This window comes from Chiloscyllium plagiosum, chromosome 28, assembly GCF_004010195.1.
Source record: "Chiloscyllium plagiosum isolate BGI_BamShark_2017 chromosome 28, ASM401019v2, whole genome shotgun sequence".
Lineage (NCBI taxonomy): Eukaryota > Metazoa > Chordata > Chondrichthyes > Orectolobiformes > Hemiscylliidae > Chiloscyllium > Chiloscyllium plagiosum.
Window position 1 is genome coordinate 6,469,751 of NC_057737.1, and position 19,113 is coordinate 6,488,863.

At 44.2% G+C, this 19,113-nt stretch overlaps 1 protein-coding gene across 5 annotated transcripts in view; it reads left to right on the forward strand.

The window, feature by feature from the left end:
- Positions 1-18,670, forward strand: part of rad51c (RAD51 paralog C) — a 30,040-nt gene extending 11,370 nt beyond the window's left edge. Inside the window, exons 4-9 of one of the 5 annotated variants that reach the window (XM_043718156.1) lie at positions 2,194-2,327; positions 9,234-9,365; positions 10,495-10,561; positions 14,033-14,093; positions 17,436-17,496; positions 18,140-18,670. In XM_043718156.1, the coding sequence (XP_043574091.1) occupies positions 2,194-2,327; positions 9,234-9,365; positions 10,495-10,561; positions 14,033-14,093; positions 17,436-17,496; positions 18,140-18,229 (545 nt within the window). In that variant the 3' untranslated portion in view covers positions 18,230-18,670. Of the gene's footprint in view, positions 1-2,193; positions 2,328-9,233; positions 9,366-10,494; positions 10,562-14,032; positions 14,094-17,435; positions 17,497-18,139 lie in introns of those variants that run through there. The other 4 variants (XM_043718158.1, XM_043718157.1, XM_043718161.1 and 1 more) reach the window with 4 other exon arrangements.
- Positions 18,671-19,113: the final 443 nt, after the last annotated feature.

The window sequence follows — 19,113 nt, forward strand, 5'->3', positions numbered from 1 at the left end:
CCCTTGGGGCCTTGGAGCGAAGTAAGGGGGGTGGGGGTGGTGGGCGCAAGTTTTGCATTTCTTGCGGTTGCAGAGGAAGGTGCCGGGAGTGGAGGTTGGGTTGGTGGGGGGTGTGAACCTGACGAGGGAGTCAAGGAGGGAGTGGTCTTTTTGGAACGCTGATAGGGGAGGAAATGGAAATATATCCCTGGTGGTGAGGTCTGTTTGGAGGTGGCAGAAATGACGATGGATGATACAATGTATATGGAGGTTTGTCGGGTGGTAGGTGAGGACCAGTGGGGTTCTGTCCTGGGGGTGATTGGAGGGGCGGGACTCAAGGGCGGAGGAGCGGGAGGTGGAGGAGATGCGATGGAGGGCATCGTCAATCCCGTCTGGGGGGGAAATTGCGGTCTTTGAAGAAGGAGGCCATCTGACCCAGATGGCCTCCTTCTTCAAAGAACCCAGAGGGCCTCCTTCTTCAAAGACTGCAATACATTTTCAGCTCTGATGTCCAGCATCTGCAGTCCTCACTTTCTCCTCCATTACCCATCTCAGGGCACGGGCCATGGACAGTGACTGCACAAACCCCATGCCCATGGGCATTGACGTGTACCAGCCTCACCACATCATCGTAGTACTCTCCGATCCACTGGTGGTACTTTTCTGCCCTTCAGTGCTACCCTTTGGAGCACATCAGCACCTTTTCATTCTGATGCTGCTGCCAAGACAACTTATGTGCATGGCCAAACACCCCACTCACATTTTGGACCAGGGTGCAGCTTAGTCCTCATTGCTTGCTCTCCTGGTGCTCACTCACTTCATACCTACTTTGATGTTTTGCTTTGCTTTTTGGCACCCCCACTGCTCCCACCTCCAGCGCTCATTCCCAACGTCAGAGCTTAAAGACTCGTAGCAGTTTGAGCACAGACAGAAGCCAGACAGCTTGTCATAGTTCCCAACAGTCAGAATTCAGAGGGTGGTGTATGGTCCCCTGCAACATCAATCTGATCTACACCATGTGCCAGCCGCAGACATACTGGATGTGCACCAACCAAATGGCCGTCTCAAGGTCTACTTCCCCATGAGGGAAAGTATAGGACCTTTCCACAACTACCCTGTCAAGTTCCTGAGGAATCTTGTGTGTTTCAGTAAGGCCACACCTCATTCTTCTAAATTCCAATGAGTACAGACCCAACTTACTCAACCTCTTGTCAGAAGACAGTCTCTCCATACCTAGTTTCAGCCTATTGAACCTTTTGTGAACTGCCTCCAATTCTAGTACATCATTCCCTAGATAATGGGACCAAAACTGTTCATTGTATTCTAGCTGTGGCCTGACTAATGACTTCTGGCAAAACTTCACTAATTTTATACTGCATTCCTTTTGAAATAAAGACCAACATTCCAATTGCCTTCTGTATTACCCACTGAACTTGGAAGCTAGCCTTTTGTGATTCATGGTCTAGGACCCCAAAACCCTCTGTGCTGTAGCTTCCTGCACTCTTTCTCCATTGAAATATAGTGAAGAATGAACTACTTGAGGAGCTTAGATGATTAAATGGAGGTGATGATGTTATTCGAGAGAAATGTTGTTCTGTTGTCGTGGGAACATGAGAGTCCAGCACAAAGGCACAGAATCTTAAAATTCAAGCCTGATTTTTCAGAAAGTATATTTTCACAAGAAGAGAGGTTGGAAATCTGGAACTCTTTCCCCAAATAGCTGTTGCAGCTGGAATAGGACGTTTAAAACCAGACAATAGGTCGTCTAATTATACTGTTGTGTTTATGGAATCAAGATGGATAACTGAAGTTAAAACAGTGAACTAGTGAAATGACAGAACATGATTCAGGGGCTGAATGGCCTCTTGCTGTTCCTATGTGTAGATCTCTGATTCTCTCAATAGAAAGTATGTCGAAATTGGGACGCTGTTTCTCCCTCTCTTATTCCCTGTATGTCTGTGTATGTGTCTGTGTGTGTGTATTTCGCTTTTTCTGTGTTTCCCTCTGTTTGTCTATGTGTGCATCTCCCTGTCTGTCAGTTCGTCTCTCGCTTTCTTTGTCTCGCTTTCTCTCTCTTTCTCTTCCCCCTCCCCACCCCCTTTACCACACCTCCCCTCCCCCCCGTGTCTCTCTCTCTCACTCACTCACTCACTCACTCTCACACCCTCTGCCTGTCCATTGCTCTGTGTCTGAATGTGTCCCTCTACCTTGTAGTGCAACGGGAAGCAGCGCAGGCCTTCTCTGTCTCCGGAATCCTCTCTTGCATCTACTACTTCCGTTGCCATGACTATGTGGAGCTGCTGGCCCAGGCTCATCTACTTGCTGACTTCCTAGTGGCGCATCCTAAGGTACGTTCTGTCTCAGGCTCCAGCTTTACCTATTGGAGGGAAGCTGGCAGCTGAACTCTCTCCTCTCCATCCATTCACAGGGTGTTCAGTTCAGACTGGGCTAGCGGATGAGGCATGTAAGTTTAAGACCCTCTTTTTACCAAGTGATGATTCTCAGGAGGTAGGCTTCATTGGCTTGACCAGGATCTGTTGCCCTTCCCAATTGCTCCAGAGAACATAGTGGCAAGCCACCTTCTTGAACTAAGACAAGAGGTATACATAAGGAGTAAATATTGACACAGCAATAGCAAAGGAACGGTGATGTGGTTTCAATTCAGGATGATGTGTGGGTTGGAGAAGAATTTGAAGGTGGTAGTGTTCCCCAAGTATCTGCTGCCCTTATTCTTCCCTGAGGTAGAGGTAATGGGATTGGCGAAACTTTAATTTCAGGTTGATCCATAAGGGCAGGGGCATCTTTGGATGGAAGACACAGTAAGTTGTGAGTTAGTTAGCCCTTCTTAAGGATGTAGAAAGTATATCACACAGCATCTTCAGCCTTGCAGATAAAGTCCAAGAAAGTCCAGTGACCAGAAGAGAATTTCAGGAAAGTGGTGAACAAAGAGTGAATTACTTTTGTTATATTATTACACAGATGTCAGAAAGGCAGTGTACGTTTCAGGCAGCTAAATGACATGTGACACTCTCTAATATAAAAAGTCTTCACCTCACTCTAGAGTTAGCAGGCCGTTAGAAGATGGTCAACCAACTGGTCAGTCAATCAGTCAACTATGCAGAAAATGTAATGATAACCTTAGGCTTATAAACTATAATGTATATTAAGTCTGAGGTGTCATGTTAGTGTACATAGTTAGTTGTTATAAACTTCCAAATATCATGTTGCAGCTGTACAAGACATTGGTTAGGCCACTTTTGGAATATTGCATTTATTTCTGGTCTCTTTGTTATAGGAAAGGATTCATGACTTGAAAAGGTTCAGAAAAGATTTGCAAGGATGTTGCCAGGGTTAGAGGTTTTCAGCTATAGGGAGAGGCTGAATAGGCTGGGGCTATTTTCCCTGGAACGTTGGAGGCTGAGGGGTGACCTCATAGAAGTTTCTAAAATGATAAGGGACATGGCTAGGCTGAATAGTCAAGGTCTTTTCCCCAGGGTAGGAGATTGCAAAACTAGAGTGCATAGGTATAAAGTGAAAGGGGAAAGATTTAAAACAGACCTAGGGGACAACGTTTTCATGCAAAAGGTGGTGTGTGTGTATGGAATGAGCTGCCAGAGGAAGCGGTGGAGGCTGGTACAATTACAACATTTAAAAGACATCTGGATGGGTGTATGAATAGGAAGGGTTTAGAGCGATATGGGCCACTTGCTGGCAAATGGGACAAGGTTAATTTAGTACATCTGGACGGCATGGACAAGTTGGACTGAAGGGTCTGTTTCCGTGCTGTACACCTCTATGACTCTATGACATCCGACTCAATTAAAAACCTGAATCTCTGTGGTATATGTCAAATGAGCTAACCGTAGAAAATCACGTCACGCTGCTTTTAGGTATAATCTACCTCTTTTAGAATCTGGATTGTATTTCATTTTATCCCAGCTCACGGTTCTCTAGGATGATTCCTGGTGTGGAGGGATTGCTTTATGAGCAAAGGCTAAACAGTTTGGGACTCTTATTGAAGTTTAGAAGAATGAGGGGTGATCCCATTGAAACATACAGGATTCCTAAGGGGCTTGACAGGGTAAATGCTGAGAGGATGTTTACCCTCATGGGAGAGTCTAGGGGCAGAAAGCATAGTCTCAGATTAAAGGGGTTTCATTTTAAGACTGAGATGAGGAAGAATTCAGTTTCTCAGAGGTTTGAGAGTCTTTGGAACTTCTTGCCACAGAGAGCAATGGGGGCAGAGTCCTTATGTATACTTAAAAACAACTATTTAATCTGTTTTAATATACACAAAAATCTTGATCAGTCAAGGAATCAAGGATGATTGGGTACGGTCAGGAAAATGGACGTGAGGAGTGTTAGATCAACCATGATCCTATTGAATGGCTGAGCAGCTCAAGGGGCTGAATGATCTCTTCTGTTCCTATTTCTATGGTCTTCTGATAAACCTCTACAAAACCCTGGTTGGCCTTGACTGGAATATTGCGTCCAGTTTAGGGAACCTCACTTCAGAAGAACATGAAGACATTTGAAGAACGTGCAGAAAAAATACACATAAATGGTCCCTGGAATGAGGGACTTCAGTTATATCTGTAGATAGATTAAATGAATAAGCAAAAATTTTGCCAGTGGAGTATCATGTGGGAAAATGTGAACTTGTCTACTTTGGCAGGAAGAACTCAAAGCAATTCATTATTGAAATGGAGAGAGATTGCAACACTCTGAGGTACAGAGGAATCTGAATGTCTGGGTAAATGAATCAGTGGTTGATGAAGGTGCAGTGCCCTGAAAGCTCATGCTTCCAGTTAATCCGATTGGACTATAACCTGGTGTTGTGTGATTTTTAACTTTGTACACCCCAGTCCAACACCGGCATCTCCAAATCGTTTGCTTACGTGAGGAGCGTGGAACATAAAATCGGGATGTTTAGTTACATTTGTACAGGGTGTGAACTGTCTTGGTCTGCTTATTGAATAAACCCTGTAAATGTATCAGAAGCAGTTCAGAGAAAATTCACCCTGGGATGACTGAGTTTATTATGAAAAAGGGTTGGAGACGGTGAGTAGTTTAGAAATGTGAAAAGTTAACTTGAAGCATGTACAGAGAAGAGACGGAGAAGAGCTGAAATATTTCCTCCTGGAGGTTTGTCTGCCATTGGAACTCTGTAAAGAGAGGGTGGAGGTGGGAAATCATTGAATACTTTTAAGGCAGGGTTATGTAGATTCTTCACTGACAAGGGGGTCAAAAGGTATTGGGGATTTGTGCAGTTCAGGCCACAATTGGGTCAGCCTTGATCTTTTGAATGGAGAAACATCCTAAAGGGTCAGATGACCTATTCCTGCTCTTATTTTGTATGTTATGTAGGTAGATTGGTGAATTCAGAACAGTTCACTTGGGAGAAGAGAGGTTTAAGTGGAGACTTTAAAGAATAGATCAAAAGTAATGAAGGGCTTGGTCAGAATAAACAGAGATAATTTATTTCTCATTAGTGGAAGGTTCAATTATCAGATGGAACTGATTCAAGGTGATAGATGAAAAGAAGCTACAGCAACATGAGAAATTATTTTTATTTACAGAGGAACCCCGAATATCTGAATTACACGGGTGGGGAATATTTTGTTCGGATAATCCAAAATTCGGATAATCGAATGCCGGATAATCGAGGTTCCTATGTGTATGTATTGCTTGAGAATTTGGTGGGAGCAGATTCAATCATGCCTTTTCAAAAGGGACATGGGTGATTATCTGAAGAGCAAATAGTTGACTGGAAAGGGTAAGTGAGTGAGGATTAGGTGAGTTGCAGAGAGCTGGCATCCACAAGGGGCCAAGTGGATGTTAGGGTCCAAGTAATGTGCTCTGACCTTTATACAATTCAAAGCAATTATTTAGGTTCATAGGATCTGCCCTAGCAACCTAACTCTTTAGATTCTTGTATCAATTTTGTGAGTCTGCATTGCAAGACGAAGTCCTGAGGCAAATTTCCCAAAGTTGAATACAGTTTTCTATATACCATGATATGTATTTGCAGCACTGTGTAACCTCCAGAGCTATGGAGCAAATGATGGAAGGTGGAATTAGGCTGGATAGATCTTTTAGCCAGCATGGAGTTGAGAGGCTGAACGGCCTCCTTCAGTGCTGTAATTCTATCTGTGTCTATTAGATGGAGTCTGATCAAGAGTCGGTACAACAGGAGTATATCTTCCTGTCCTTTGAAATCCAGATGACTTGAGGTACAGACCAATCTTCCATTGGCCCTTCCGTTACAAGCGACTGGTTTCAAATGGTTTGTGTACTTGGAGTCATAAATATTTCCTCTCCCTGGCTGCCCCTATTGTCTCGTCATTTAGATACCCCTCTGTGGAGCAGGGAAAGTTAAAATCATGAACGCTGAATAAAATAAACACAAATGATGCTGAGAATGCACAGCAAGTCTGTCTGGGTCCAAACACAGAAAGTGGGTTAACATACCAGATTGCAAATGGAGCACTGGATTATGAATATATGATTCAGGAGCAGGAGAAGGCCATTCAGTTCCTCAAGCCTGCTCCACCATTTACTACATTCATGATTGCTCTGATTGTAGCCTTGGCTACACTTGCCTGCCTGCCCTCTGTGTATCTCTTTATTACCAAAACTCTGTCTCAGTTTGAGGCTGCATTTACTGATACCGATGAACAGTAATATCTTGCATAAGCATATTCAAACAATGGGTGACAAATACCTAAGACTGAGCAAAAAATACTAAATGGAAGTGCATCTATGGTAATTAAAAAATAAATTGTTAAAGTAGGATTTTAATTTAAAAATCAGCCTAATATAGTATATGCGTGTGTATGTTTGAAGTCAGGACATGTCTACAGTGAGCATGCACTGTCATCGATGATTGTTGGTGTCAGTGATCACATCATGTATTCATTGGCCCCAATCTCTGCTGCTGTCTGGGCCACAGAATTCCCAAGTTTAATGACCCTCTGGAAAAAAGAGAAATTCTGCCTCATTTTTGTCCTAACTGGAGGACGCCTTACTCAGAAACTGCTCCCCCTCGTCCTAGATACCCCTGCATTCTCTCACCCTATCAAACTTCCTAGAATCTTTCATGTTTCAATATGATCACCAATCGTTTGTATAAATTAATCATAGAGTCATAGCGATGTACAGCGTAAATTAATCATAGAGTCATAGCGATGTACAGCACCGAAACAGACCCTTCAGTCCAACTCTTCCATGCTGACCAGATATCATTAAATTAATCTAGTCCCATTTGCCAGTAGAGTCATAGAGTGTAGTGAGTGCAGGCCCATCCTGCCTAAGCATTCCCCATTAGACAACCCCCTCACTCCAGAGATCAGCCAAGTGAACATTCTCTGAGATGACTTCAATGTAAATATAGATACATTTCTAAGCAACCTGTTCAAAGATGTTATTACACACCTCTGGAACAGGTGGGGCTTGAACCTGGGCCTATTGCCTCTGAGGTAGGGACACCACCACTGTACCACAAGAACCCTTAAATTATAAATCACTCACCAAACTTGTAAATGTAGAATGAATGAGTAAATCAAGTTGCCATACTCCCAGAAGACCTTAGGGCCGCTGTTTCATTGGGAAGACGACTGGTGATGAATTAACTTGCGGCTCAGCGTACCTCAGGCCAGGGGAGAGGTTGAGTTGGCAGGGCCTTAATGGTAGCCTCAGCTGGTGCAGGACTTAAACCCATCGCAAGCCAGCCATCCAGCCAACTGAGCTAACTGACCCCCTTGAATTCAGTGTAAGTTTGTAGTTGGCTGAAATACACAATAGTGTGCCGCCGGAAAAACACAGCAGGCCAGGCAGCATCTGAGGAGCAGGAGACTCGATGTTTCAGGCAGAAGCCCTTCATCATTCCTGAAGCCCTTATGCCTGAAACGTCGACTCTCCTGCTCCTCTAATGCTGCCTAATCTGCTGTGCTTTTCCAGCGCCACACTTTTTGACTCTGATCTCCAGCATCTGCAGTCCTCACTTTCCCCTGGAATACGCAATACTCCAGAATTGAAATTCTCAGTGAGCTCACTAGATGGAGCAGTGCACTGCAGCTGTGATGAGGTTGGAGTTGCAGAGTAGGAGTTGAGAGAACTTGCAACAATTTCATCAACTTATGCTGAACAGAGTCAGGAAATGCTGCGTTGAATTGACACAGCAATCATTGTATCAATCCACCAGATACTGATTGCTCTGTACAAGAAGTACTTGCCAGGTGTGGGTTGCAATTGACTATGATGCCTCTGTACTACGGTGGCACAGTGGTTAGCACTGCTGCCTCACACCGCCACGGACCTGGGTTTGATTCCAGCATCGGGCAACTGTCTATATGCAGTTTGCACATTCTCCCTGTGTCTGCGTGGGTTTCCTCCAGGTGCTCCGGTTTCCTCCCACAGTCCAAAGATGTGCAGGTTAGGTGAATTGGCCATGTTAAATTGCCCATAGTGTTAGGTGCATTAGTCAGAGGGAAATGGGTCTGGGCGGGTTACTCTTCGGAGGGTGGTGTGGACTTGTTGGGCCAAAGGGCCTGTTTCCACAGTGTAGGGAATCTAATCTAATCTAAGTACTGTACAGTTATAACTACAGGTTATGAAAGAACATACAGGATCATTAGTATTATTAATTGAAGCGTGGTGTCCAATAGAAAGGAGCATATGTTTATAAATTTGTGCTGAAATTCACAGTGCTACATTGAGGGAATGCTGCACTGTTGGGTGTCTTCAGGTGAAATGTTAAACTTGTACCCACTTGATGAATGAAAAAGTACCCATGGGGCTATTTTAAACAAGAGCAGAGTAACTGGCAGCAGTCTCCTGGTTAACATTTAATCCTCAATCAACATCACACACCAAAAACAAACCATCTGATCAGTTTCACATTGCTGGCTACATTAAGAAAAGTCCCATGCTCTGAGAGTGAGGTGCTTTGAGATGTTAAGTGGTCGTGAAAGGAGCTATATAAATGCAAACCTGTACCTTTAACACTAGTTAGGCTCCAACTGCATTATTGTGGCCATTTCTGGGCTGCACCCTTCAGTGTTTGGAATTGCTTCCCCTAGAGAGCAGTGGAGTGATTGACAAGGGAGTCGAGGAATGTGGAGCCGAGGTCACTTCACATTCACCATGATCTTATAGAAATGGTCAAGCAGGTTCAAAAGGTTGAATGGCCTACTCTGATCCTATGATCTTGTGGATTTATATTGTTGATCTAAACCCCGTTCCCCATTTACCAGGTGCGCATTGTGGTGATTGACAGCATTGCATTCCCATTCCGCCACAACCTGGATGACCTGTCATTGCGGACCCGCCTCCTGAACGGACTGGCGCAGCAGCTTATCAGTATGGCCAATGAGCACAACGTGGCAGTGAGTAAAACCTGACATGGCTATACTCTGTAACTGGAATGTGAGCAACTGGACGGACCACACTAACTGGAGCTCAGTGTAGCTTTGTGATTGGATCGGACACGGCTTAACATATTCTGGCCTTCCCTCGGACTGGACTGAGCTTTGTCAAGCAACTTAATACAATCCTACGCATGGACGGACTGGTGATGATACTTGCTTTCATAGCAAGCCAGATCAGAGCAGACTGGACCTTGTTTCACCTGATCTTGCCTTGCTTTGGAACTAGGATGGACTAGATTGGACTGTGCTTTGGATTTGAGATGGACTAGATTAGACTGTGCTATAGATCTCAGATGGAGTAGATTGGACTGTGCTTTGGATCTGGGATGGAGTAGATTGGACTGTGCTTTGGATCTGGGATGGAGTAGATTGGATTGTACTTTGGCTCTGGAATGGAGTAGATTGGACTGTGCTTTGGATCTGGGATGGAGTAGATTGGACTGTGCATTAGATCTGAGATGGAGTGGATTGGACTGTGCATTAGATCTGGGATGGAGTAGATTGGACTGTGCATTAGATCTGGGATGAAATAGATTGGACTGTGCATTGGATCTGGGATGGAGTAGATTGGACTGTGCATTAGATCTGAGATGGAGTAGATTGGACTGTGCTTTGGATCTGGGATGAAATAGATTGGACTGTGCATTGGATCTGGGATGAAATAGATTGGACTGTGCACTGAATCTGGGATGAAATAGATTGGACTGTGCATTGGATCTGGGATGAAATAGATTGGACTGTGCATTGGATCTGGGATGAAATAGATTGGACTGTGCATTGGATCTGAGATGGAGTAGATTGGACTGTGCATTGGATCTGGAATGGAGGAGATTGGACTGTGCATTGGATCTGGACCCAGCTCTAGAACAGGACTGGCCTCTGCCCTTTTACGGGTTTAGCATATTCTCCAATAATTTCTTCTGGTATTCTGCCGGAATGGCTCCTAAAGTCCAATCAGGTTCTAATGCTTGATTATTCCAATGACTAAAGCAGCTTTACATTTCCAATGAGGAGACATCTGTTGCTTGTTTCTCCCTGGAACAGCTTCAGAGCTCAGCATTAACTGTGAAACCTCTCTCCTCTTCAGGTGGTTTTGACAAACCAGATGACCACGCGGTTTGGACAGGTCCAGTCCTCATTGGTCCCTGCTCTCGGTGAGACTCATTGTTTCCTTCGTAAGGAAGGCTGGTCACAATTTTGAGTCTTGGCATAATTTTATTGGAAAAAAGAAGAGTCTTACTTTGTAAATAAGAACATAAAGTGCTGGAGAAACTCAGCAGGTCTGGTAGCTTCTGAGGAGAGAGGAACGGAGTTGATCCTGAGCAGACTTGAAAGGGACTTGACGCTGAAAGGATGTTTCCTCATGTAGGAGAAACTAGTCTTAAAATAAGGGGAAACCCATTTAGGCAGAGATAAGGAGGCATTTAGAGTAATAGAGTCATAGAGATGTACAGAATGGAAACAGACCCTTCAGTCTAACCCGTCCATGCCGACCAGATATCCCAACCAAATCTAGTCCCACCTGCCAGCAACTGGCCCATATCCCTCCAAACCCTTCCTTTTCACATACCCATCCAAATGTGTTTTAAATGTTGCAATTGTACCATCCTCCACCACTTCCTCTGGCAGCTCATTCCATACACACACCACCCTCTGTGTGAAAAGGTTGCCCTATAGGTCTCTTTTATATCTTTCCCCTCTCACCCTAAACCTATGCCCTCTAGTTCTGGACTGCCCCACCCTAGGGAAAATACTTTTGTCTATTTGTCCTATCCATGCCCCTTATAGAGGTTTTCAAAATCATAAGGTCACCCCTCAGCCTTCCAACAGTGGCCTAACCAATGTCCTGTACAGCCGCAAAATAACCTCCCAACTCCTGTACTCAAATAAAGGAAAGCATACCAAACGCCTTCTTCACTATCCTGTCTACCTGCGGCTCCACTTTCAAGGAGCTATGAACCTACTCTCCAAGGTCTTTGTTCAGCAACACTCCCTAGGACCTTACTATTAAGTGTGTTGCTGGAAAAGCGCAGCAGGTCAGGCAGCATCCAGGGAACAGGAGAATCGACGTTTCGGGCATAAGCCCTTCTTCAGGAGAAACGTCGATTCTCCTGTTCCTGGATGCTACCTGACCTGCTGCGCTTTTCCAGCAACACATTTTCAGCTCTGATCTCCAGCATCTGCAGACCTCACTTTCTCCTTACTATTAAGTGCCTAAATCCTGTTAAGATTTGCTTTCCCAAAATGTAGCACCTTGCATTTATCTGAATTAAACTCCATCTGCCACTTCTCAGCCCATTGGCCCATCTGGTCCAGATCCTGTTGTAACCTGAGGTAACCTTCTTCACTATCCACTGCACCTCCAATTTTGGTGTCATCTGCAAACTTACTAACTATACCTGTAATGCTCACATCCAAATCATTTATATAAATGATGAAAAGTAGAGGACCCAGCATCGATCCTTGTGGCACTCCACTGGTCACAGGCCTCCAGTCTGAAAAACAACCCTCCACCACCACCCTCTGTCTTCTACCTTTTGAGACAGTTCTGAGATTTGTTTTCTCAGAAGGTTATAAGTCTTTATAATTCCCTTCTTCTAAAGGCAATGGATGCAGAATCTTTAAATATTTTTAGGTCAAAGAGAGATAGATTATTGATTACCAAGGGGCTGAAAGATTATTGGGGGTTAAACATAAATGCAGAGTTAAGGAAAAAATTCGATCAGCCATGCTCTTACTGAATGATGGAGCAGCCTCAAAGGGCTGAGTGGCCTACCCTTTTTCTTTGTATGTTTATAGAGTTAATGTTTTGAGTCAGATATGACCGTTCTTCAGAATTGTAAGGGATTGGAAAATAGTGGTTATTTATGCTGCAGATAGAAGGCAAGGAGGAGTGAGTGGAACAGATTGTAAGGGTGCCCAGAGCTAAAGACAAAGGCAGTGAGTGTGGTGGTGATACAGCGCAGTACAGGCCCTCGACCTATGGAACCAATCTGAAGTCCATTTAACCTACACTATTCCATTCTCAACATAAAATGGTGTGTAAAGGAGCAAATAGTTCCACTCTGCTGAGAGTAAAGTCAACAAGACGGGGGTTGGATGTAAGAAACTGGAGGGCAAAGGTCATGCTCTGAGGTTGTGGCACTCGATATTGAGCCCGAGACGCTATAGAGTGCACAAGTGGAAAACAAGATATTGTTATTCCAGGTTGTGTTGACCTTCGTTGCAACATTACAGCAGAATGGAATTGAAATGAAGGACCACTGGTCAGGCAGCATCCGACGAGCAGGAGAGCCAATGTTTCGGGCATAAGCCCTTCATCTGGAATTCCTGATGAAGAGCTTATGCCCAAAACATTTACTCTCCTGCTCCTCAGATGCTGCCTGACCAGCTGTGCTTTTCCAGCACTACACTCTTTTTGACTCTGATCTTCAGCATCTGCAGTCCTCACTTTCTTCTACAAATAGTTAATGTTACATACTCGACAACCAACACATGAGAATTCAAAGACTACTGGTCAGAGCAGGTACTTTTGTCTTGCTGTCAAATGAGCTTACAGCCACCTTAGGTGACCATTCTTCACCTTCCTAACCTTGGTTCTGTCTCAGTTTGCCATTATTCACCTTTACAACCTGTTAAAAGGCCATCAGTGCACAGAAATAGTCCACATTTCATTTGGGTAGCACTACATAGTGGGTACGTTAAAAAGGCATCCCACATTGTACAGAATGTGATAGCTTCTAATATTATTAATCAACTCAGAGCGTTAAATCCTTGCTGACTTCTCCCATTTCCATCTTGTAAAGTGCTTTTCCTTCTTCACCTTCAACTGTTCCAGACGGAATTGAGGGCAGGAGTAAGCCATTCAGCCCCTCACACCTGCTGTGCCATTCAACCAGATCACCACCACACCTTCTACATCAGCACCACTTCTTACCCTATCTCCTGAGTCCTCTATCTTGAGTTTACTCAGTGATTGAACCTCCACTGCCCTCTGGGGCAGAGAATTCTGAAAATCCATCATCCTCCAAATGAAACAACTCCTCCTCATCCCAGACCTAAATGACCTACCCTTTCCAAAATTGGAGTCGCCAATTTAAGACACAGATTATGAGGATTTGTTTTCTTTTAAGATGGTCATGAATCTTTGGAAGACACATGCTGCAAAGGTGCTGGAAGCAGAGTCATTGACTCTTTCTAAGTCAGAGGCAGATGGATGCTCATTAGAAAGGCTATTGGGGGTTAGACAGGGATGTGGAGCCAGCAGATCAGTTCACAACCATATTCAAACCTCAAGGTGGACTCAGAGAGGGAAAAGGTTTGGGAATCACTAGATTATGATCTGAAAGTGTGCAGCCTAATGTTGATTCCAGAAGGTCACAAAGTAATCAACAATGAGGCACTGTTTTTCGAACTTACGTTGAGGTTAAATGATGTAAGGAAGCTAAGCACAGTGTGATGCAGATAGTTGAAGTAACAGGTACAGAAGCTCATTCTCACATATGGATTGAGTGGAAGTGATCGTATTATCTGGGTTTGGCCTCTCTGTAGAAGAAGATCCTCCCCAAAACACTTCTGGCTCCCAACTGCTTCTGCTGCTTAATGTGATTGTTTATTTTGTTCAGGTGAGAGCTGGGGTCATGCAGCCACCATCCGCTTAATTCTACGCTGGGAGGGAAAGCTGAGGTAAGAGGTCAATTGAGGTAAGAGGTCAAAGGTCTGAGTCATACAGGGGCAGTAGGGTAACCGCTGTGTGCATTACCCTCCCACTCCGAGGTGAGGTGATTGGGCCCTTGAACCCACTTTCTACAATTTTCAATGTAATAAGGGACTATAATTCTGTAAGCCTCTGTCATAACTGCATGTCAAATCTCTGCATTTGGTTTCAATAACGGCATAGAATGATCAGTTCTGAAATCAGTAAATCATACAGAGAAATAAAATGAAGATGAGAGGAAATGTCATTAGTCTTATCATTGAGAGACCGAGCCTAATGCTAAGGGGGCATGGATTCAATTCCCACCTCAGTAGCTGTTGAAATTTAAATTCAATCAATAAATCTGCGATATATTACTTGTAGTCATTATTAGTTGAAAGAATACCACAGTGAAAACAAAACCCTTCAGCTGTGTGTAAGAGCACTTCTGAATATTGAAATAACTCCATAGAGGCTGGTATCCCATCACCAAGTGATCCTTTATTTACATGTGGAGAGTTTTTAACACTGATCCAGCTTCTTCAGAGCCAGTTCTCCGAGTGAACAAAACCTTTGACACTCTTGTTATATTTGTCAGCCAGGGCTCCCTGATTGGTCCAGATTAACAGCCCCAATCAGGGATCTCATATTCTGAGGGCCACCTGGCTGACCTCATTATAATTAATAGAGAGATATGAAAAAGGAAAAGAAAAACAAATCTGGAATATAAAACCAGTCTCTGTAATGGTGACCATGAACATACGAATGACTGCTGTAGAAATGCACCTGATTTATTAATGCCCTTTAGGAAAGGAAATCTGCCGTCCTTACCTGGTCTGGCCTGCATGTGACTTGATCCCCACTGCAACATGATCGACTCTTAACCGCTACTCACATCAAGGGGCAATTAGGGATGGGCAACAAATGCAGGTCTTACTGATGATGTCCATGTCTGGTAAAAGAGGAAGAATATTCTGTTTTAATGCATTCTTTGGGTGTGATCTGCATTGGCAAAGTTGATATTTATTACCTGTACCTAGTTGCCTTGGAAATTATCTACTGGGTGGTGTGGGTTTGGAGTCATTTGTAGACTGTACCACATAAGAGGCAGATTTCCTTCCCCAAAGAACATTATTCACTGGGACACATCTAATGTCGCACTTCAAGAAAATGGTCACTCATCAAAAACTATTCTACCCCAGTTAGAATTGCACTTGAAACAATCTGCTCATTGTTGAAATGTTTTACAGGAACAGGAGTTGGTCATTCATCTTGAGCCTCTATTATGTTCGTATTTGGGGCAACATAGTGGTTCAGTGGTTAGCACTGCTGCCTCACAGCACCAGGGACCCAGGTTCAATTCCAGTCTCGGTCGACTGTATTTGTGGAGTTTGTACATTCTCCCTGGGTCTGCACGGGTTTCCTCCCACAGTCCAAAAGATGTGCAGGTTGGGTGGATTGACCACATTAAATTGCCCACAGTGTCCACAGATGTGCAGGCTAAGTGAATTAGCCAGGTTAAATGCAGGGTAGGAGCTGTGTCTGGTTGGGATGCTGTTTGGAGGATGTGGACTCGATGGGCCGAATGGCCTGCTTCTACACTGGAGGGCTTCAATGGTCTTGTGATATTCAATTCCATCTGTATCCTAATCCCATTTGCCTGCCTTGATTACTTAACACTCGATACTTTACGGTTCAATTCCAGCCTCGGGCAACTGTCTGTGAGGAGTTTGCACATTCTCCCCGTGTCTGCGTGGGTTTCCTCCAGGTGCTCCGGTTTCCTCCCACAGTCCAAAGATGTGCAGGTCAGGTGAATTGGTCATGCTAAATTGCCAGTAGTGTTAGATGCATTAGTCAGGGGTAAATGCTGGGAAATGGGTCTGGGTGGGTTACTCTTCGGAGGGTCAGTGTGAACTTGTTGGGCCAAAGGGCCTGTTTCCACATTGTAGGGAATCTAACCTAATCTTAATTCTTCACCAACAAAAATCTATCAATCTTAGTTTTGTAATTTTCTGTTGACCCCAGCCTCAGTTAACTTACAAAGGAGTGTGTATTATAAAGATTCCAACTGGTCTTTGGGTGAAGAGTGTGTCTTGATTGAATAACGGAGACACCGTGTGAATGTCCATCAGCCTGTGCTTGTCATTTGATGTTTTCAGTTCTCAGCTGGGAGAGCCAGATTTTGTCCGTTCCTGACTTGTGCTGTCTGTGATCTGAACCGTTACTGGTGCCACCGTTAGCTGTTGTTTCAAGGAGGTAAAAACAATGACTGCAGATGCTGGAAGGAGGCAGTTATGCACCATGTACTGATTTCACCACGTACAAATGTATTAACTTTGCTTTGTATAATTACTGAGCCACAAGAGGAGGCGACTCAGGACATTTTCTACATTCAGTATTACTGATTGCAACTGCATTTGCTCCAATTCCCTTGAAATCCTTAACTTGCGTTTTGGAAAGAAAATCAAACAATCTCCGTCTTGAAATCTCCACTAATTCCAGCTAAAAGTAAAGGATGTAGTGACACCACCTTTACCAGTTAGGGTGATAATCACTGGCTGAGTCACCACCGAGCTCTGTTGGCAGTGACTGGGTTTGATTTCATGGACTGAATTCAGACTGTGTAACTCTGCTCCAGCTACTGCGTGTCACTCAGGAGATCAGCCTGCTTTTACTAAGAGTTTGTTGTGGTTCTCATGTTGAACTACAATTGCAGCAGTTCTCTGAATAGATCCACTGTATACTACAGGTCACACCCTGCCTTCATTTCATAGAATCCCAATATAGATAGCGGCCATTCAGCCCATCCAGTCTGAGCCAACCCTTCTAAGAATATCCCACCTGTAATCCCGCATTTAGCCTGGCTAATCCACCCAACCTGCACATCTTCTGGCTTGTGGGAGGAAACCGGAGCACCCGGAGGAAACCCATGCAGGGTAGAAGGTACAAACTCCACACAGGCATGCCCCCAAGGCTGGAATCGAACCCAGGTCCCTGATGCTGTGAGGCAGTAGTGCTATAACCGCTGAACTGCCCCACCATGCCGCTCATTGGCTAAAACTGTGGTGTCAATGCTTAACTTCAAAGAATAAAAGTTGAAAGTCAGTGCTTTAACTTCTGCGGCAGCTTTACATAGCACAGCGAGAGACGACATTTCTCCCTTACGTATTCCTGTCTGAGGCCAATACTGTGAGCATTGCCCTTCTAGCAGTAACCAGGATCTGTCAGTCAAGTGATCAGCTGTATTTTCAAAGACCTTTCTCCTAGAGTTGATGGATTCCTCTCTCTCCCTCCTCCCTCCTCCCTCTCCCTCTCCCTCTCCCACTCTGTAGGTTTGCCTCCCTTTACAAATCCCCAAGTCAGAAAGAAGCGACTGTACCATACCAGATTACCGTGAGTACCGTGACTGTTTTTAAATATTCCAACCGTTAGGTGCTGACTTTTTTTATTACACAAATTTAGGTGAGTGATGTCGATGCTAGAAGATGTATGGATGTATGAAGTGCTTGGAGGGATATTGGCCAAGGGCAGGCAGGTTGAATAGTTTAGCTTGGGATTACAGACAGCATAGACTATTTGGACTGAGGGGACTGTTTCCATGCTGTATGAATCTATACCTCTGCATCAAGTACTCCCAGTTCTGGAATTGTATTGGTGGCTGAGGAAGTAGGAAAAGGATTGAGGTGGTTTGCAGTATGAGAGTTTGCGATGGGGGTGAAGATGAGGAGCAGGAGTTGGACAATGCTGTATTTGGGGGAATAATTATAATGTCAATGGGAAGAGACACTAAGATTTGAGGAAAAATTTCCAACAACCAGGTTATAATAAAATCAAAATACTGCAGTTAATGGAAATCTGAAATAAACAGCTAAACACTGGAGAAACTCAGCAGATCTGGCAGCATCTGTGCAGACAGAAACAGCGTTAACGTTTGATTCATCTTCAGAAATAAACAGCTTTCTTTGTTCAAGGGTTTGCAATCTTGGAGGTAGATTTACTTCATTACTATCCCTCCTCTCCATTGTTTCATTTTCAGTCGCTTGGTTTTCGGGATGTCCAGTCATCAGACAATGGAGACAACCCACGTAAACGCCCAAGGGACGACGATGATGGTGACAGAGAGTGACACAGAGACCGGAGAGCTTCCCACTTCAATGAGTGGATTTCAGAGATACTGTGGGAACCCAATTGAGTGACTTTCCAAAGAGTTCAAAGCCACCAAGTCCTACTCGCTGAACCCCTCATTACTGAGTTCCTTACCTCAGCCCATTACAGTCAAGAGTCACAGAACAGCAGTTACCAGTGAAATCCAGGACTTCCCTTGGACCCAGTATCAGAGACTTCAATCTTCACCCCCATCTCTGGTCACTATTCTTTTCCAACAAGAGTCAAACTCCTCATCAACCTTTTAAAGACTCCTGAATCGCATCGAATTTGAAAGTTTTTCTCACTTGTTGAAAGACTTTTGCCACCTTTCTGGATTTGAGTTGCTGTACTGTTGTGAGGTGATTGTTCATTTTCTCTCTCCTGTTCGTCCTCGTTTTAAGTAAATGCATTTTTGAACTACCATTCTCCCACTTATGTAAGTGTTTGTTTTTCTCCTGGTGTTCCTGTACACTTCCTGCAGTCTGCACAGTCATCCATTTCTGCACAAGCTCCATCAGTACTTGTCATAGAAAACCCATCCTCATCGCTGAATGGTTCAAAGACTTGGGTGCAAAATCCAGGCTGGCACTCTAGTGCACTACTGAGGGAGTGCTGCACCGTCAGAAAAGGATAGAATAGTGAAACGTTTGTAATGTCACCGCTTTGACACCATCATGGGTACTGGGTACCTAGGTACTGATACTTTGTGTCCGTAACAGACTTGAAAGAGTTAAGAAGGAAGTAGTTTAGAATAAGAATACAAAGTTTTAAACAGTACTGGAATAAAAAACTTGTTTAAAAAGTACTCGAATTATAGTCCTTTTCACTGAGTCTGCGCCCCAACCTACTGCCTGCCACTCCGGG